This window comes from Lissotriton vulgaris, chromosome 11 (genome assembly GCF_964263255.1).
Source record: "Lissotriton vulgaris chromosome 11, aLisVul1.2, whole genome shotgun sequence".
NCBI classification, from domain to species: Eukaryota; Metazoa; Chordata; class Amphibia; order Caudata; family Salamandridae; genus Lissotriton; species Lissotriton vulgaris.
Window position 1 is genome coordinate 539121227 of NC_141699.1, and position 18830 is coordinate 539140056.

At 44.9% G+C, this 18830-nt stretch overlaps 1 protein-coding gene across 1 annotated transcript in view; it reads right to left on the bottom strand.

The window, feature by feature from the left end:
- Positions 1-4953: 4953 nt before the first annotated feature.
- Positions 4954-18830, bottom strand: part of IKBKB (inhibitor of nuclear factor kappa B kinase subunit beta) — a 616380-nt gene continuing 602503 nt past the window's right edge. Inside the window, exon 22 of the mRNA XM_086943580.1 lies at positions 4954-5246. Within this exon, the coding sequence (XP_086799706.1) occupies positions 5178-5246 (69 nt within the window). The 3' untranslated portion in view covers positions 4954-5177. The remainder of the gene's footprint in view (positions 5247-18830) is intronic.

An 18830-nucleotide genomic window follows, 5' to 3' on the forward strand; every position in this document is an offset into this window, starting at 1 on the left:
AGTACTGATTCCATGCCCGTTCCCTCTGTCAGCTCTTGGCCGCCTTCCGCTTCAGGGTCTGTTGCGGTATTTTTTAACTGTTTCCTTGTTTCAAACGGGAGCTTGGTTTGCTGCTTGTCTGGTTTCCCCATGTCCTTGTGCAGTTTCGGCGAGTCGTGCCCGGTCGTCCTCGGGCTGCCAGCCGTTGCAGTGTTGGTAGTAGAGTTGGCGCGATGCGCTGATGTCGCGGCCCCCCACCTCGTTGTGCGTGTAGTCATCGGCCGATTAATGTGTGTGGAGGTACTGCTGGGCCCGTGATGGTAGTGCTCGTTATTGTGTCAACGGTCGCTGCCGCCTGGGGACCTCATGAGGCACATGCGTTACAGGGTGCGTCACCCCAGTGCCCCCTGCAGAAGAGAGATTCTCCCTGGCTCCGGTTGTGGGTTATGCTGATAGGTAGAGGACCTTTAGGGCAATGGTAACTTCCCAGGCGTCGCTTACATTATGCGCCCCTCTCACCCTGTGTGATCTGCGGTCCTCCCCGCTCACGGTGCGCTCATCACCTTAGTTACGCCGTCCTGGGGACCGTGATTCAGCCCTTTCAGCCACAGTTACTGGGTGCGCTCGTCTCCCATTCGCCTCCAGAGCCCTTTTCATCCGCTAGTCAGCGAAGAGAGGTTCCGTAGTGTCTGCTCCGTTCGTCCGCCGTTGTAGGTCATATGCGTTCCAGCGGCGCCGCCATCTTGTTTTCGCTGGAACGCATGGCGAAGCACGGCGCTTCTGCTCTCAGTCGCGGTCCTCAATCTCCTTACAGCCTCGCATGGTGTTCATTACCTCCGATCCATGCGGCGCCAGGCAGGTAATTGTTCACACCTCCCTCGTTCGTCCTTTAAGTGCAGGTCCGCCGAAATTCATGAGCGGCCATTTTGGAGCGTCTCCGGCATCACTTCACTCTCTTTACACAGCCCTTGTAGTGTCACCTACGTGCCATGATGACATGGGTCCCGCGTTCCGACATCAAATTCTTGTTGTGTCTCGGCAGTAGCTGGGGACTGGAGGGGTCAAAGGTCGCTAGATTCGCGCCCGTCCGGCGGAGCGACACACTAGCCAGCCATTCCGCAGTGCGCCCTCTAGCGCCCCCCTCCTTTTATACTTGATATGTACTTGGTCTTTACCACTGTGGATTGCCTCAGTTGCTTTAATAAAGTGTTATAAAAAAAAAAAAGATATGCTTTAGTGTACATTACGTTTAGTGACACAGGTAGTGAATATAGTGGATTCAAATGGGTTTCAAAAGTTGGGCTTACCTTCTATTCTGTTATGCATTGTGTTCCTTGACCACTGCCAGATATGAGTCCTAGGGCTTGGAGTACCAGGGACATGTTGATTGAGCAGGTTTGGCAGTGCAGCAAAGGTATGGAAGATAAACTGCCATGTTTCCATCAACAGGAAATGTACTCTAAATACAGGAGATGGATTGACTTTGTTGCTACCTACGCTGTGTTTAGGGTATACCGACTGTCGACTAAGTAAGGAAAATGCGACAGAAGCAGTAGACTAATAGCAGACTTTTGTCAAACTGTCATACTTTAAATAAAATGGACCTCATGGGACGGACGTTTGAACACACTATTTTAGACAGCATCCGCATTTTAAATCTGGCCCTTAGAGCCTAATGTAGAGGTTGACTGGCAAATTTTCCATATGATATCAAACTGAATTGAAATCTAGCCGACCCATAAGAAGCTACTTTATTGAATGGAATTCCAGTGGCAATTCTAGTAGGGCCCAAGTTGTAGAATAGTTGCTAGCAAACGTGGGCAATACAAATTTACCCTATAAGTCACTATACATTGCTAGTAAACTTGTAGCTGGTCTCCGGAACATGCTCTGGGTGTTTCCCAGCTGGTTAGGGATGCTATACTCACCTTTTATTCAAAATCTGTCACCCTTATTATGGCAGTCTTTCATGGAGTTCACAATCCCATAAATGATAAATGGAAGAGGACCATCTACTGTAGAAAGGGCAGCTAATCTGATCCCCATTTAGGGTAGTAGTACTTTTTTGAAACGTGATGGCCTTCCTATAGAGGAGAACTAGGAGACTGCTGGTAAAATGGCTTCCATTGAAGACACTTCAGGCAAGAAGGTTTGAATGCCAGAGGTACTGACAGTTCCTACATTTCTACACTTACTTATATCTGGCTATTAGTATCTTTAGGTTCTGTTCTTTATTGGTTTGGTCTTTTGAGACAACAGGATGCTCATTTCAGAAGCAATCCTCCTCCTGTAAGCAGCTTTGCCTTTACAACCACTGTACGTAGAGTGTAAATGTCCCCCATGCACCCCACAGCTCTCGAAGTTGACCTACTCACTCGTCAAGGAGCTTGAGGAGCCTTAACTTCAACTTTTGTTTTAACTCAAAAGGATGAAATGGCAGCCTTGCAGAGATGCACGTGGCATTTCTCTGAAAGACTAAACACAAAAGTTGCTGGGCGTTTGCTTGCAAAAAGTCTACATTCTGGAAATGGCTTAGGGTAGCATTCCAACCCATTGTTGTTTTGCCCAAAATTAAACCTCTGATTAGACACATCACTAAGTAGTGTGGCTCACTGGTTAGAGACGGCAGACCCGGGAGCAGAGGACGGCCCGGGACCAGGGTTCGATTCCCGGCGCGGCAGGTTTCTGGACCAGGGTCAGCGGACTCGATAATTCTCTCGCCTCGGTGCCCACTCTGATCAGCGATCACACTCGGCAACTCTGGGCATTAGCTTGCCTCATCTTCACTAACGGCCCCACCAGACCGCTGGGGATGCCTGGTCTCACCCTGGAGATACCCACTAAGGGACCATCTCTCAGGGAAGCCAGGAAGGGTTTCGCAGCGGTCGAAGCGCCTTGGGACCCTACGGGTAAGTAGTGCGCTATATAAATGCCTATACATTTACATTTACATACATATACATTTACATACACATCCATATGCAAATCAGTCTTGGCCCTGCTCCAATTATAACAGTGCAATCCGAACTGCCAAGCTGGTCTTGAGTTGCTTGTGTTTCGGTTCAGGAAAGACCAGGCCTGGCAGTTTGGGCTGGTCTGTTGCTATTGGAGCAGGGTTAAGGCTGATGTGCATGTGACTTGGTCCAAACTGAGGTGGCATGGTGTGCAAATGAATTATGGACTAGGATGTGGCCCAAGTAATTAATAGTGGCTGAGATTATTTTAAGCATTCCACCCATCACTTTTTTGTATACTTCAGTGCTACGCCCTAAGTGGCCAAGGGTATGCCCAGATGTGGGTCCTGTGCCACTGGAACCAAGCAATACCAGACTGATGAGCCATAATAAGGGCAAAAGCAGTCTTTGGTTGCTTGTGCTCCAGACTGTTTCTACTGCAGCAGGGTCAAGACTGATTTACATAAGTCTGGGTCCACACAGGGGTGGCATGGTAGGATGCAGCCGTGAGGAATTAATTACCAGTGGCTGAGATGAATTCAAGTGTTCTATTCATCACTTTTTTGGAAAAGAGAAACAGAACAGTAATTGACGAAGGGTAGAGATGAGGGAACAACGGTGAGAAAGAAGTTACAAGCATTGGCAAAGTCAATAGATCTCGTCTATGAGAGCTATTGACTTAGGCAATATTTTGTATCCATGCTGTATGGCATCATGGATACTTTTTAGTGTGGCTTTTTTAAAGAGTGCATTAGGGTTGGATGAATCACAGTTCTTTTTATTAACATTTTTAGCCATGCTGCACAGCAGCAAAGCTGCTTTACAGCAAGGCTACAAATGATTGCCAAAGTCGGCAATGCCAATGCTGTACAACAGGTAAAAAAGGCAATGGTAGGGCCAATAGCGTCAAAGGCATTACTATGAAAGAAAGAGATAGGTAGCAGTGTAGAGGATTTAAATGGCAACAGAAGAACAATACCTCCAGGACAAGTAAGGAGGAAGGCATCCAGTGAGGAAAAATAGAATGTCAGAAAGAAACCCTTAACAAAATAAATATCTTGCACGCAAACCTCAATGAGGACAAGAAACTACAGAGTAAACGGATGCAAGAATGCTGAGCAAGAAACATGAATGCAGTGTGAGAGTGAAGTTCATGACAGAAGGATGTCACAAAATGTTGCAATGCACAGCATTCACATTACTATGTACTTTTTATAGTTAATCCATGCTGGTATTTCCCGGAATAATTAGTTACCTACTATGGCAATTTTGCTACGGTATTTTAGAGGAGTTTCATTTTGAAGATTGACTGAAAAGTCTTGATTTTGTTTGCTAAAAAGTGCACTTTTGAGCTGCCACCCAGAGCCGAATTCTGCCCCATCAACATACTGGATGATAGACAATTGGCAGCAGTTGATCCTAATTACAGGGGCCCCAAATGTTGTTACCTGTGGAGGACCTAATGGCTTCGCCACAAAAATCTATGCAGCCCTCATAACCAGAGTTCCTTAAGTCTCCACAAGGTGTATTGTGTGCTAGTGGGTGTGTGAGTGTGCGTGAGTTTGCGAGTGAGTGAGTGAGAGAGAGAAAGGGAGAGCGCGCACGCAATGGATGAGTGGTAGGAAGACGGTGCAGCTAGAGTAGTTGCAGCAGTGTGTACCCATTCGGATTTCTCGACACCTCTTGACTGAGCAGTTCCCCGATCACTGCTTAGCTCACAGGACACACTCCTCTAACTTGAGTCACCGAAAAATAGCTGGAATATTTAAGACAAAAGATTCCCGAGTCAAAAAACATAGGAGAAATCATTTTATGTTCTATGCAGTCATATTCTGAGATGAGCATCCTATGAGAACTGGATACTCCAAATCCAGTTGCCACCCGAACACTTTCTGGTGTTATCCTCTACTGTAGAGAACACTGCCCAAAAAGACACCAACGCCAGGCCTCAAGAAATCAAACCAAGACATGCAGGCACAGCCCCAGCCCCAGACATTCCACATACTGCTAAGGGGCGACGTAAATCAGAAAGGCTTTATTCCTCTGCATCAAAAATAGGAAAATGTGACAAACATAATTTGCAAAACTATACAAAGTGCACTCCCTGCTTCCATCCACTTAATCTCAAGATAACAATGCACTTGGGGTTTTCAGTGTTACACCAGGGTGTAGTGGCGTTCGTATGCGATGTTGCCTGCGGCACAGATTTGTTTTCCAAATGGGGTCATTCTTTGGCTTGTTCTCTCACGTTGGGATTTGCCCACAGCCGTTTCTTTCCTCTTCTGGGATCTGAAGCCAGCTCCAGTCCAGAGACTGTGAGGGAAGGAATATTAGAATTAGAAGGGATTTCTGAAAAATTAGATTGACAAAGCATCATCTTAAAAGCAAGGCCAGGAAAAATGTAAATAATGTAAGAGAAACTGGCAAGAGGCAGATAGTAGAGAAGTGGCATTTGAGAACTACGCATGGAAAGAGTAGGAATCATAAATGAAGGCAACAGTTCATTGGGAGGAAAAGAGAAACAAAAAGGTAATTGATTAAAGGTAGAGATGAGGAAACAACGGGGAGAAAGAAACTGCAAGCGTTGGTAAAGTCAATAGGTCTCGCCTATGATGAGAGCTATTGGTTTTGGCAATATTTTATAGCCCTGCTGTACAGCATCGTGGATACTTTTCAGGGTGGGTCTTTTAAGAGTGCATTACAGCAGCACAGTACTTTTTTATTATTATTTTTAGCCATGCTGCACAGCAGCCACTCTGCAATGCAGCAAGGCTACAAATGATTGTCAAATTCAGAAAATCCAATGCTGTACAGCAGGAACAAAAGGCAATGGCAGGGCCAATAGCCTAAAAGGCAAGACCTATTGGCTTTGTCACTTCTTGTTAGATCTTGGCACAACACTCCTGTGATTGTGAACAAATCCGTTAACCTCCCTATGCGTTAATTAGAAAACAAATATGTCATGTGGCAAAAAAATCCTATCAAATAGAGAAATCAATTGCACCAATGTCTTCGTGAAAATACATGTGGAAACAGAAAACATCTGCTGTCACAATAAAAATCCATTTCATATTAGAAAATAGCTCATTTGAAGTGTGTGGCATAGTAAAACATAGCACAAATGGCAAGAGGTTCAAAAAGGATGACACAGGAGAACAGTTAATAAAAGTAGTACCTCAATCATAGCACGGTCATCGGAAGGACAGCAATCAAGCTGAATCAATCAGAACTTGGCCCATGCTCCAGCCGAAAGAAGAGTTAGTAAAGCCAGCACACGGTACCCAATTATAAGGCAGCAAATAAGAGTGACAATGAAGAAAACAAATGGTAAGTAATGGGTGGGCTGCAAGCCCCTTGTTGACACAAATGTTCTCTCAAGTGCTGTCGCAGCAAGACCGAATATACTAAATATTGGGTGCTCTACCTACCTATAAGCAACTTATTTTCACTTGAATGAGTGGATCATTTGCAAAGCTCCACTGTGGCAACAAATTCCCAACCAACTATTAGGATGCTTTGTGCAGGCACTCAAGCTACTGAGGTCAGATCTCTCAGATTCACTGGAAGAGTTCTGCCTTTGGGCAGTTATCTCAGAGTCACAAATTTGTTCTCCAAATCTTATTTAAATTAAACACATGTCCACAGTCTCCAAAATGTTGGCGGGTCAGAGGGAAAGCCTAGAGGAGGAGATCCAACTGCAGAAATTACAGGAGGCCTCCAACATATGGCTAGCGGGAGGTGCCTGGGACTGGACGGAATCCTAGTAGAATATTACTAGACATATTACGCCAATTTGCTCACTAGGCTTCTGGATACTTTCCAGGAAGCAAAAGCATGTGGTATCCTACCAATACACATGCGGGAGCCTTTAATGATAATTCTCCTAAAGCCTAGTAAAGACCAGAGGGACTACCGAGTCCTACCATTCACTGTCCATACTTAATGTGGATGTTAAACTACTTGTCAAAGTACTCGCAATGCATCTGGGCTACATAGTCATACACTTAGTGAACAATAACCAGTGTGGATTTATGCCGGGGAGAACCACCCATATGAACCTATGGAGGCTTTCCCATGTAATACATGCCACCCAGTTGGGGAAGTAGGATTGGTTGACCTGGACATTGAGAAAGCATTTGAAACTCTGTCTTGAGTGTATCTCTGGGGGGTGCTGTGTAGAAGGGATGGGTCTGGGGGTACTTGTCGTGGGTGCGCCTCTTATATGCAGATCCCAGAGCAAGAGTGCGTTCTGGACTGGTGATATCTGAGATGTGCTTAGCATAGAGAGAGGAACGAGGCAGGGATGCCCACTGTCTCCGCTCCTCTTCATGCTTGCCATGGAGCCCTGGGTGGTGTTCCTGACAAATGAGCTCCAGGACTGAGGAATATGAGTAGAGGGCTCGACTCAAATTGTGTTGATGTATGCAGACGATCCCCTTGTATATGTGAACAACCCAGGAAGGTTGGTGCATCCTGCAACTTATGGCTGAATTCGGGAGGGTGTCTAGTCAACAGGCACAAGACGGTGTTCTTTCCATGACGTCCTTGGCACACCGAGGGACAACTGATTACCCAAAAGTAGGACTACCCTGGGAATCGGTGCAATTCCGCTACCTGGAAATACAGATTGTCCACGACCCGCAACAGCAGTTTGAGTTTATTATGGAATGGGTGGTGGACGGCCGCCCTGCGTCTGCTAACTTTTAGAGCACCCTGCTGCTGTCCATAATGGGCAGAGTGGCACTCAGTAAGATTACATTGCTGCCCAGGTGTGTCTATACTATGCAAAACTTGTTCTGCGCCCTATTAAACCCCCTATTTCCAGCCTAGGAATAAAACAAACTGACATCTGCTTATCATACCTAAAGTAAAGGAACAGCGGTACCTCTGATTAGTCCGAACAACCTCCTTAAGAATAAAATAAGCAAATATGTGCTACTCTGAAAAATAAATGGTTATACTGTCTACCACTAGGGTTGTATGCCCTCAGAAATAAGTCAGGAAGTGATCACCATATCAAATAATGACAGGACATCCCATGCCCAACCCTTTAATGATAGCGTTCAAAAGACGGAAGCCCATAAGACAACTGAGGTTTTAGGGGATGAAATGAGTTATTTGTCCAAGTTAATGAAATCTGTAAAGTTCTTCTGCATACAAGTATCTAGAAAGGAGAAGACCGCCTCAGCCCAGCAGACCAGTCTGATACCCTTTGGACAGAAGTCTATGTGTGGACTTAAGTCCAACAACGGAAGGATCCCAAATACAGCAGCCTCTTCTCAGTGACAATGAGCACCCCTACTGAAGTGAAGGTGGATGGCAGAAAGCCATGGATGCATAGAAAGGATGCGCAACTGGACCCTACCCTACCTTGCCTCAGACATTTCCACAAACAGAAAGGGAGCAAGAGGGGGAAAGCTAGACACAAGAGTGACAATATCTCCCTTCAAAGCAAAGCACGAGTGGCATATTTTGTTGACTCAACTAGTGGACAGTTATGTATTGCTGTTTTGTTTTTCTTCCTATGTTTTCTTATGCTGGCGGCTACATTGAAATGGTATTTTACTTCATGTATGGGATTATGCAATAGCATTACGCGTTTGCAGAGAGCAGTACCTGAATAGAAAAATATATCCTGTAGTATTCATGCTGGCTTATTAGATAATATGTGGTATCAGCATATGATGGAGATAGGTACACAAACTTCCAATTCCTTTTGTTTTGTTTGCTCTTTGATTCCACAACCCACCAATTTGGATAGGTTATACTAGTCTAAGGAGGTATACCTCCAAACATTACCATGTGCCTATTAAATAGTTTTCTTTATAGAATAAGAGCACAAATGCAACCACTGCAGGGAGCACTTTTAGTAAACACTACGCAATCGGAGAATGAGTTAGCAGATGTAATGAATGTCCTAACAGACCACAAAGAGCTAGTAGTGAAGTTAGATGCAATAGCTAAGACAGGGATTATGTGGTACAAGGGTAAAAATTGGGGAGCTATGATATTGCAGCAGGGATTTTTAGGGAAATTCCAAAGTATGCTTCTCTGCAAGAATTACTCCGCCACAGCCTGGCCCCACGATTGTCAGGAAAGGCCATATTTTTGAGTAAATGAGTCAGTATACGTTCATGGTCATTAGCACCATGGCGCTACGCATGGGTGCAGGGCCCTTTCTTTATAGAAGGGAAACCAGGCTGGTAATAGCATTAGACAGATGCCAGGTAGTGAGGGATGATAATATATGTAGACTAACCTGGGTACAACTTCTACAACTCTTCGAGCAGGTAGAAAACCCATTCTCTTCGCTTCGTGTTTCAGGAGAAATGGGATGGTCCCGGTGGGAAATATCATCAATTACAATGTCACAACATACAACTCTGACATGCAATGGGGCATCTCCATCCTAATAGATTTCTACTGTAATTGTGGCGAGTGGATGTATACTCGACTTTCTTCAGGATGGCAAGGACTCTGCTCTTTGGTCACTGTGCACATTTCCTCCCCGGTGATTCCATGAGTCGACATCTCAGAACTGCAGGACCATCCCATAAGCCATCCAACAACCTTGCTCTACCTTCTTCGGAGGAAGAGAGCTGCAGAGTATTATGGTACTTACAGCCTGGTAAGATGTCCCGCAAGAGTAAAAGCTGTTCAGTGACAAACAAATATTCTTCTGTAGCATCCTTCTATTCATCCAAGAAAAAGCAACAGTGCGTTAGCTTCAGATCACACGTTGGGAGTTGATAAAGGTCAGCAACGCCACTGCAGACAGCATCAACGTGATTAAAGAAGAGTTGCGAGTGATGAGAGGAATGATTAAGCAGCATACACATGCTAGACTTAATGACGACTATGGAAGGATGAGTGTGTGCCAAGATTCACACGGCCTGTTGCATGTAGATACTGGCCAATGACGCCGACAACCGGACACTCACCGAGGACATACAAGTTCTGCATACTTAGCAAAAGAAAATGGTGGAAGAGGGAGATGCCCCCAACGAATGACTTGCAGGATGGTTAACGGGGGTACCATCCTGAATGTCAGGACTATTTAAGGCCTTGTTGCCTGTTCTTGTGATACTCTTCTTGATGTTCTGTGTCCTCCAGATAGTAATAGGATGTTGCAAAAGGGTTAGTCAGAAGCTAGGAGGGATGTTTACTAATAGGATGGTCAAAATAATGCAGAATGTTGAGGAGAATGTAATTACATTGAAGACTCAAAGCAAAAGAGAAGGTGTAGAAATAGTTGAAAAATCAACTAAACGGGAAAATTCTATAATTAATGTAGAAAATGTAGAAGGCCCAATCATGTCAATGCAAGTATCATTCAAAAGACGTGTATAGCTATGAACTTGAAAGGTCCTGAATACCTTCACACAAACGATGTGGAAAATCAGATACTAAATGAGCAAGGATCGATCTTACTCCAAACAAATAACATACCCTGGATCTGAAGCCCTTCCTATAACTAGGAAAGCAGAATACAACATAATCAGATATTTAATTGCAAGTCACCCATGGGACTCCATACCTACATCACTCACTTAAATTGCTAATCTGCTCTTGGAACATTGCTGGAAGAGTGAAACAAAAAGACTAAGCCGCCCGACTTAACATACATTAATCAACATCACATAATTTGCTTCCAAGAACAAGTTACTTACTTTCAGTAATGCTCTAGTTGGTGGATACTCTAACAGCCAATGTTACACCTTTGACTAATCCCCGGGGTCATACAAGATTCAGAAGCTTTTCAACGCAGTGCATTTAAGGTCTGGTAGGTGGCCTTGTGCACTTCCACACTGACTTTATTTCGCTCTGGAACAGACAGAGTGGACTTGATATTGGCGCCACTGCTACCCGCTGATGCCAGTTTCTTTCTCGACACGGTCTGTGCCACCAGACATGGAGCCCAAAAATTAATCAGAGGTACAAGTGTGCAGATTTCTGGATTAGGACCTTTGAGATGAGAAAAGAGACCATTCTTAAAAACAGCGAGGGGCAGTGAGGAGTCAGGCAATAAGCTAGAATATCCAACCGAAAGCCTTACCTTAGTAACTTGTTCTTGTGATTGATACTTCTAACATCAGATTCCTCACCATCAGAATAGACACCAAAGAAATACCTCCCATGTTAGTAGGTCTGTGAAACGGCTCTTATCAAAACACCCTGCCGAACTGAATGCCGGACTGGACGAATGGAGAATTTCTGTTTTCCAAATGTCTCAATCCTTTTCAGCTCTCTGTCCGAAGCTGTTGTGGGAAAAAATGGGGTTCGACTTACTGTTAGAGGACTGAACCACAAAACTCTTAGGAGTAGGATGCGGAGTTAGGAAATCAGGGTCACTTGGAGCCGCCTTGTTGTGTCTGCCAATCTGCCTGTTCAGTGGTGGACATGTGCCAATCAATGTCTCAGTCATGGCATCATTTAAGGGCAACAAGGGTTCAGAGGATGCCTGCCCTGGTTGCAGCATCTCTGTAGGATGCTATTTCTGACTTTCACAGAGGGAAGCTGTAGGTCCAAGACCTCCAATGCATATCTAATGACCAAAGCGAAAGAAGCAATTTCTTCAGTTGGTGGTCCAGGGGGAGAAATCGCCCAGTATCAGGGGATGTATCGAGCCCACTAGCCTATCTTAAGTCCAAATACAAATTGTCCCATCATAGCTGCAGCAGCGTCTATGTCAACGAGACTGGCGCTGAATTCAGCACTGGGGCAAATGTTGGCACATTCTGTGCTGAAATTAAAGTGAGCTTGAGGGGAACAGACGAGGTTGACAATGGATCCTCCAGCAGCAACACAACTGTAGGCCCCTGTGAATCCTTGGAGCCTGAAGGTGTACCAAAAGGAAGAGTAACAGTGCCAAGGACATGCAACATGGCCTCCCTAAAGTACTTCATCTATTGCAATGTTGCAGATAACCCTAGGAATTTGGGGTGCATCAGTATCCATTCTGGAATTGGCTCCAGCGAGAGAGACTGTGAGGCACATTCACACCCCTTCCACTTCTCTGGACACAGAAAGTGGTGAGATGGGGACAAGTCCCACTTAGCCTTTTCCTCTTCAACTTACATTTGGACTAACCCACAGACTTTGCCCGCAGAGGCAACCTGTCTTGGGAAAGGGAACAGGTCCAAGCTCTCAACTTTGATTGGGAGTTGGACTTGTGCGATTTTTTCTGGTGTTTGGTTATGTACAAGTAACCTTCAAGGAACACCCAAGGGCTCATGATGGCACATTCATCACCTGAGCTGGAATCAAGTTCTGAGCCCAAACGCCAAAGGCATACCAGGTGTGTATCTGTCACAGACCTCTGTTTGCGACCGTCTCAGCATGGGTTAAAGCCTGCAGTCGTTGGATTGGACATAGTTTCCTTGCACACTGGTATTCATTTGGAAGAAGACGTTTTTGACAAAAAATTTCATCAAATGATAACAAAAAGAAGAGCAGATCTCCTGCTATGCGTCTGAGGGCGCAGAAAGAAAGGAACTGATTTCAGCACATAGGAGTGGCATGTATATTGGCTTCCGTCAGTCACTTGTGATGCAGGACTAAGTCAATGCAGAGCCTCACAATGCCACCTGCTGACGTGCCGCTGTGAAATGCTTCCAGATGCAGTCTGTAAATGTAAATGTAGTATACTTGTAAAGCGCACAGCTGCCCCATCTCGGGGCGTCCCGGCGCTGTATAACGCTGTGGAACCCTTCCTGGCTCTCCCTGTGAGATGCCCCTCCTGGGCATCCCCAAGGTGAAGCCAGGCATCCCAGTGTTGTTGGGGCCGTTGTGGAGATTAAGCAAGCTATTGCCCAGAGATGCAGCGTGGGACCCATGATTAGAGTAGGCGCCGAAGCGAGAATCATCGAGTCCGCGGACATTGAGCCCAAGACCCTGCCGCGTCGGGACTTGAACCCTGGTCCCGGGCCTGATCTCTGCTTCAGGGTCTGCCGCTTCTAACCAGTGAGCCACACTTCTGTGTCTACGAATATTCTAGAGGGGAGGAATCATCGATTAGAAGTAACCAAGAGAAACTTGAACTACTTCTATCTTCAATCTCAATTCATGCAATCAATCAATCAAGCATTTGTTAAGCGCGACTACTCACCCATAAAGGTCTCAAGGCACTGGGGGTGGGAGGGGGGTGCAGGTACCAGTCGGTGGCCTGTTTAAGAGCCAGGTCTTGAGGTCTCTTTCGAAGATGGGGAGCGATGTTGTCTGTCTGAGGTGGAGTGGAAGTGCGTTCCAGGCCGCGAGGAAGGAGGAGTAGCGGCCTCTCGATCTGTTTTTTCTGATGCGTGGGACCACGGCGTAGGAGAGCTGGGCTGATAACAGGGTCCTTTGGGCTGCGTGGAATTTGAGTCGGCTGTTCATGTATGCTGGTCTGGTGTTGTGGAGGGCCTTGTGTGCGTAGGTGAGCATCTTGAAGATGACTCTTGCCTCAATAGGGAGCCAGTGGAGTGTGTGCAGGTGCTGGGAGATGTGGCAGTGTTTTGGCAGGCTGAGGACCAATCTAGCGGTGGGATTCTGGATGTTCTGTAGCTTGCGGTGAGGTTGTTGTTTATTCCAGCGTAGAGTGCGTTGCCGTAGTCGAGTCTGCTGGTGACCAGGGCGTGAGGGACGGTCTTTCTGTGCTCAAGGGGGATCCATTTGAAGGTCTTACGTAGGAGGTGGAGGGTGTGGAAGCTGGAGGACGAGACGGAGTTGATATGGCAGTCCATTTTGAGCTTGGAGTCCAGGATGATTCCCAGGTTGCGTGCGTGGTCCGTGGGGGTGGGCGGGTTTCCGAGGGTGGGGGGCCACCAGGTGTGATTCCACGCGTGGGGTTTGGGCCCATGATGAGTACCTCCGGCTTGTTGGTGTTTAGTTGTAGGCAGCTGTTTTTCATTCATTTGGTGACAGCTTCCATACCTTCTCGAGAGTTTTGTCTGGCGGTGTTGGGATCGTTGGATAGGGAGAGGACGAGTTAGCAACAAAAAAGTATAATGGAAGACTGAGTGGCCAACTAACTATACGAACACCCTTAACATTCTAGACTTCAAACTCATTTTAAAATCCTAACTTCACTTGACAGTATCTTTAACATTTCCAATAAAAGGCAGCTTCTATTCATTAACATCTATATTTCTAAAAGACCCCTAAAAAAATACAAAGTAGTAATGTCCACTTTGACCGCAGACATTGAGAAACTAATAGAAATATTTGCTAATGCTACCATCATTATAACAGGCGAGCTCAATGTCAATATGACTATATACAGACACACAATTAACATCAATAGAAGACACACTAGACTTTCACTATTCTATTTCACAGACTATTGATAACTCAAAGTCAACAAAATTGGCTGGGAAAGAGATCGGCTCCCTATTTTTCAACTTAGGCTTATGCACTCTGAATGGGAGAGCAGAAAATGATCGACCAACTCAAAAAACTTTTCCCCCATCAAATTTTAAATCTATCACTGACCAAATGTTTGTACATACTTGGGACTTCAGTCAATGCAACATTTTCAAAATGATCAATAGAAGAGAAAGTGACCATCAACTGTAAAACATTACTCTTAATTGTATTCACCGGCAGTTCAATAAGGCAAGAACACCCAACATGGAGGACATTACAGTCATGCGTACAAGGAAGGAGGGTTAACCCCCCAAAATTCGACCAGGCAACAGTAAGACATTCAGCATATGCTGATGAGTTGGTCATATTTTCGCTAACTCAAAAGGAGCTTTAGCATCATCTAAACTGTCTACACAAATGTAATTGTTCCCAAAAAAGGAACCAGGAGCTTTTACGAACAGGTCCAGCACACTTGCTCCTAAGTAAATATAAGGTCAATAAACTTATAATACCATGAACGTCACTAAACTTATATGAATTCACTTTTGGTAAAAACATCACTTTACACACTAAGAACAAAAACTCTCACACCCATACTTCATGAGACGGCTACTAAAAAGCTTTCCTGCAAAGAGCTGCTTTGCGGGCGCCCATCAGGCATCGCACCGCCTGCCTGATGAGGAGCAAGCCCAATGATGAAGCATGACACTCTGCTGGTGTGTGAGTAACACACTAGCACACAAAGAAGAAACTTCCCTGTCTCTTTCTCGCTTTGAACTCTCAGGAACTGCACACCTCCCTTGTACACAAACATAATAACAGCCCATAAGACAAAAGTACTGATCTTCATGAAGAAAACTTCCACATGAGACCACAGCTGGTGACTAGCAGAACTCGGACCAACAACCACACCGAGAATCCACATGCGCAACCCTGGGCATCATCTTCGACTCCTCCTGCTTCGACACCCTTCACACACTCCGCAAAATCTTCACATGGATCCCAGTCAACACCAGAAAGACAGTCAATCAGGCCCTTGACACCAGCCGCCTTGACAACTGCAACGCTCTCTATGCCGACATCTCCTCTGCTCATCAGAAGACTACAGACCATACAGAATACTGCAGTCAGATTCATCCTGGACCTCCTCCAACGGACCAACAACACCCACACCCCAGAAACCTCCAATAGCACCCCATCCAGAAGAGATAAAAGTTCAAGATCCTCAAGTACACCTATAAAGCTCTACATGAGCAAGAACCGGCCTATATCAACCACCAACTGAATTTCCATCTTCCAGTAAGACACCTGCACTCCTCCTCACTAGCCCTTGCACACACTCCCTGCATCTGCTGCAGTGGAGGCCACTCCTCCTACATCGCTGCCAAGACCTGGAACGACCTGCCCCTCCATTTTCGAACAGCACCTCCATGACAAACCTCAGGAAGAACTCAAGGCCCAGATTTTCAACAGAGACATCGCACCCTCAGCATCCAGATACCCCTAGGGGTGACAATGCTGCGCTATATATGTGGTTGAGCTTGAAAGTTAACGCTTTGAAAACTAAAATAATATCTTTTGGTTGCCCTAATCCAAAGTTTACTTGGACGTCAGATAATACATTTGTGGAACAAGCAACACACTATTCATATCGTAGGATTCCTTCAGCTAGTAAATTAAGCTTGAACTTTCCTATAAAAAGTTTGACTACTGGAAGCTTGATGGCTTGCAATGCACTAAAGCGTTTTTCAAAATAATATGGTGCTGCAGTTCCTGCTATCACTGCATTGGTCCTAAATGATAAACCTATGACCCCATTGGAAACTTGGTTTGTAAAAAACATAAGAACTTTATTTAACCTAAGATCACCTATTCCCTGCTGTGGCTTGAGCTTGGATTAAATGCTATGCTTACTACCGCCAACATCAACGTGAATAATTACCTGTGTGATTGCACAACTTCAGCAAACAACAATTTAAAGAGTCTAATTTGGTATAAGGTAATAACTTCCTCTATTGCATCTGCACAAATAGTTAAACAAGGATTTATCCACTTTATTCAAGTTTATTAGCTGCTGTTAGTAGAGGTTCTTACTCCATTCAAAAATATAAAACAATTACCAAGCAGGACTTAAGAATTTTTCAACATATTCGACATCAAGACACAAGTATGGGACTCTAACATAGATACAGGCGTAAACAGGTCTTCTTACGGTTCCTTTTACTATACATTCCAATTTTGCAATTTAAAGACTCCTGGAATTCACTAGACACGAAAAGCAAACCATCGTCTTTGTCCAGCACAAGAGTAACTATTTTTATTTAGAATATTTCTTGTGAATTTCACATTATTTTTTTAGATTGTTGCTGAATAGTTGAACATATTGTAACTTATTTTATATAAATCAACACAATAAAGATTTACCTACAATATCCAAGTCTTTTTTCCCACAGTGAAGGCTATGTATGCTAACAGATCTGTGTGGCACTTTACTGCCATCAGTATGGTATTGCAGCAATGTCATGTTTGTGGACCTTTACTCCCAGCTCTCGAGGATTCACATGAACATGATTACTAGCTCAGGTACTAGCCCAGGTAGTATAGTTTGCATTCAATTCAAAGTTGTTTAAATCATCCAAGACTCTTGGGAAACAGTGGCAACAGTGCACTCTGGGTTTGAAAGAGTCCTAGTCTTTTAGGCATATTCTGAGGCACGCAGTGGGTGAGCCGGTGTTTGCTGTTCACAATTCCAAGAAAAAAAGGCTACTTAAGTAGTCTAATGTGGAGAGATGGCAATGGCTAGGGTATATTCCTTCAGATAAAGGTTGGAAGAGAGGTCCATGTTTTTTAGTGTCTTTAGGGAGGCAGAGCATGGTCTAGTTACTTTTTTGAAGAGAAATATGGGCAAAAGAGAATAGGAAAGTGCAATCAGGGAGGATCTCTGATGACTAATTCCGCCAGTGTGGTGAAAGAGGGGCAACTGCTGAGTAGCAATATTGGGATGGGGACTGTGTGCTTTGCTTTTGTAATTACTGACTTTCTTATATATAGCACTTCATGTCACACTTCAGATGGTTCCGACTGCAGTACATTACAGATGCTACAATTGAGCAAATTATGGTACCCAATTTACCAGCCGTTGCAGGATGGAAACTTCGGCAACTCAATGTATGTGGTAAGCGTTCAACTCACCAACCAATCCTGCCAGCTTAACAGATGCTCTGTGGTATTTTTGGTGGGACATAGCCCGTTGGTGGCAATAAATGGGGCACCACACTGACCTACCAGTACACAGAAATTAGATATTTATCAATACAAAGGTGAGAAGTGAGGAATTAAGAGTCAGGAAAGACTTCGGAGTTAAGGTAAGTTCACAAATAAAGCACAACATTGTCAGATTTGAGCAGGTTTAGGACCACTATCTCGGCCCTTATTATGTTAGTAATGATCCATTCAGGTCTGTATTTAGAGCAGTATGTTGTAGACTACTTTATGGCATGAAGGAAAGAACTGGTGTGCTTGAGTGAAATACCATTAACAAGTTACAAGCTATCGGTGTAACTTGCCTGAGCAAGATTTCCACAAATTTTGTTTCTGAAAAGATGAGCACAATCCATGCCCCCCTTTCATCTGCTGCTTGCTGCACCCACAGCAACGCTGCCTAATGACATGTTCAACTCTCAACCTCTATCTTCTCACTGCTATGTCTTCTTGGGCCAATTTGAACTTATTCCGCCTGTCTGTCTGTCCTGAAATTGCCTGATTACATTTCTCCCCCAAGATTCCTCAGCACTATCCAAACTGTTCTCATAATTACACTGTTGATATCATTATTATAATCTCTTTCTCTGTCTCTGTGCTGCTCCTGCCCCACAGCTTCTTCTCTGGGTTTAGTATTAAATCTTTTTATTGACAAGTCAGGATGCATACAAAGACAGCAATGACCACAACACTGCATCGCTTTAAAAGATAGGCAACTCAGGCAATAAAACAAACAAAGCCAGGTGCGTTATAGAGCCAATTGCAAAAAACAGGCGCACTGTAGCTGCCAACAATGTTGACCAAGGATGAAGACCCCAAATCATTTTAGAGGCTAGCAAACTCAGGCAGTAAGACAAACAAAGCCAGTGTGTGTTATAAAGCAATTGCAAACACAGGCCAAGTGCCAACAATTTTGACCAATGACAAAGAAATTCAAAAACACCCAACCCCCCCACACCCCCAAACTCTCCCCTGTACCCACCCACCACCGAAGTTCCAAGTCCACTAAACTCCCCTTCTCAGAGTCTCCGCCCCCTTAACTCTTCCCTGACTGGTCCACTTCTGACAGACGCAATAATCGCAGATATCTCGGGCAAGTAACTTCTCAAAACTCCGATGTGTGTAGTTCGCCAGTGCCGCAAAATATTCCGGATCGCAGAACCCAAGGCAATAGTAATCAGACGGCCCCTGCGAGAGCGTAGTGGATATGCGATGGAATTCGGTGACCCTAGCAGAACATAAGAGGGGAACCGGGGAATCTCAGTATCAAAATGGGCATCAACCTCATCCAGG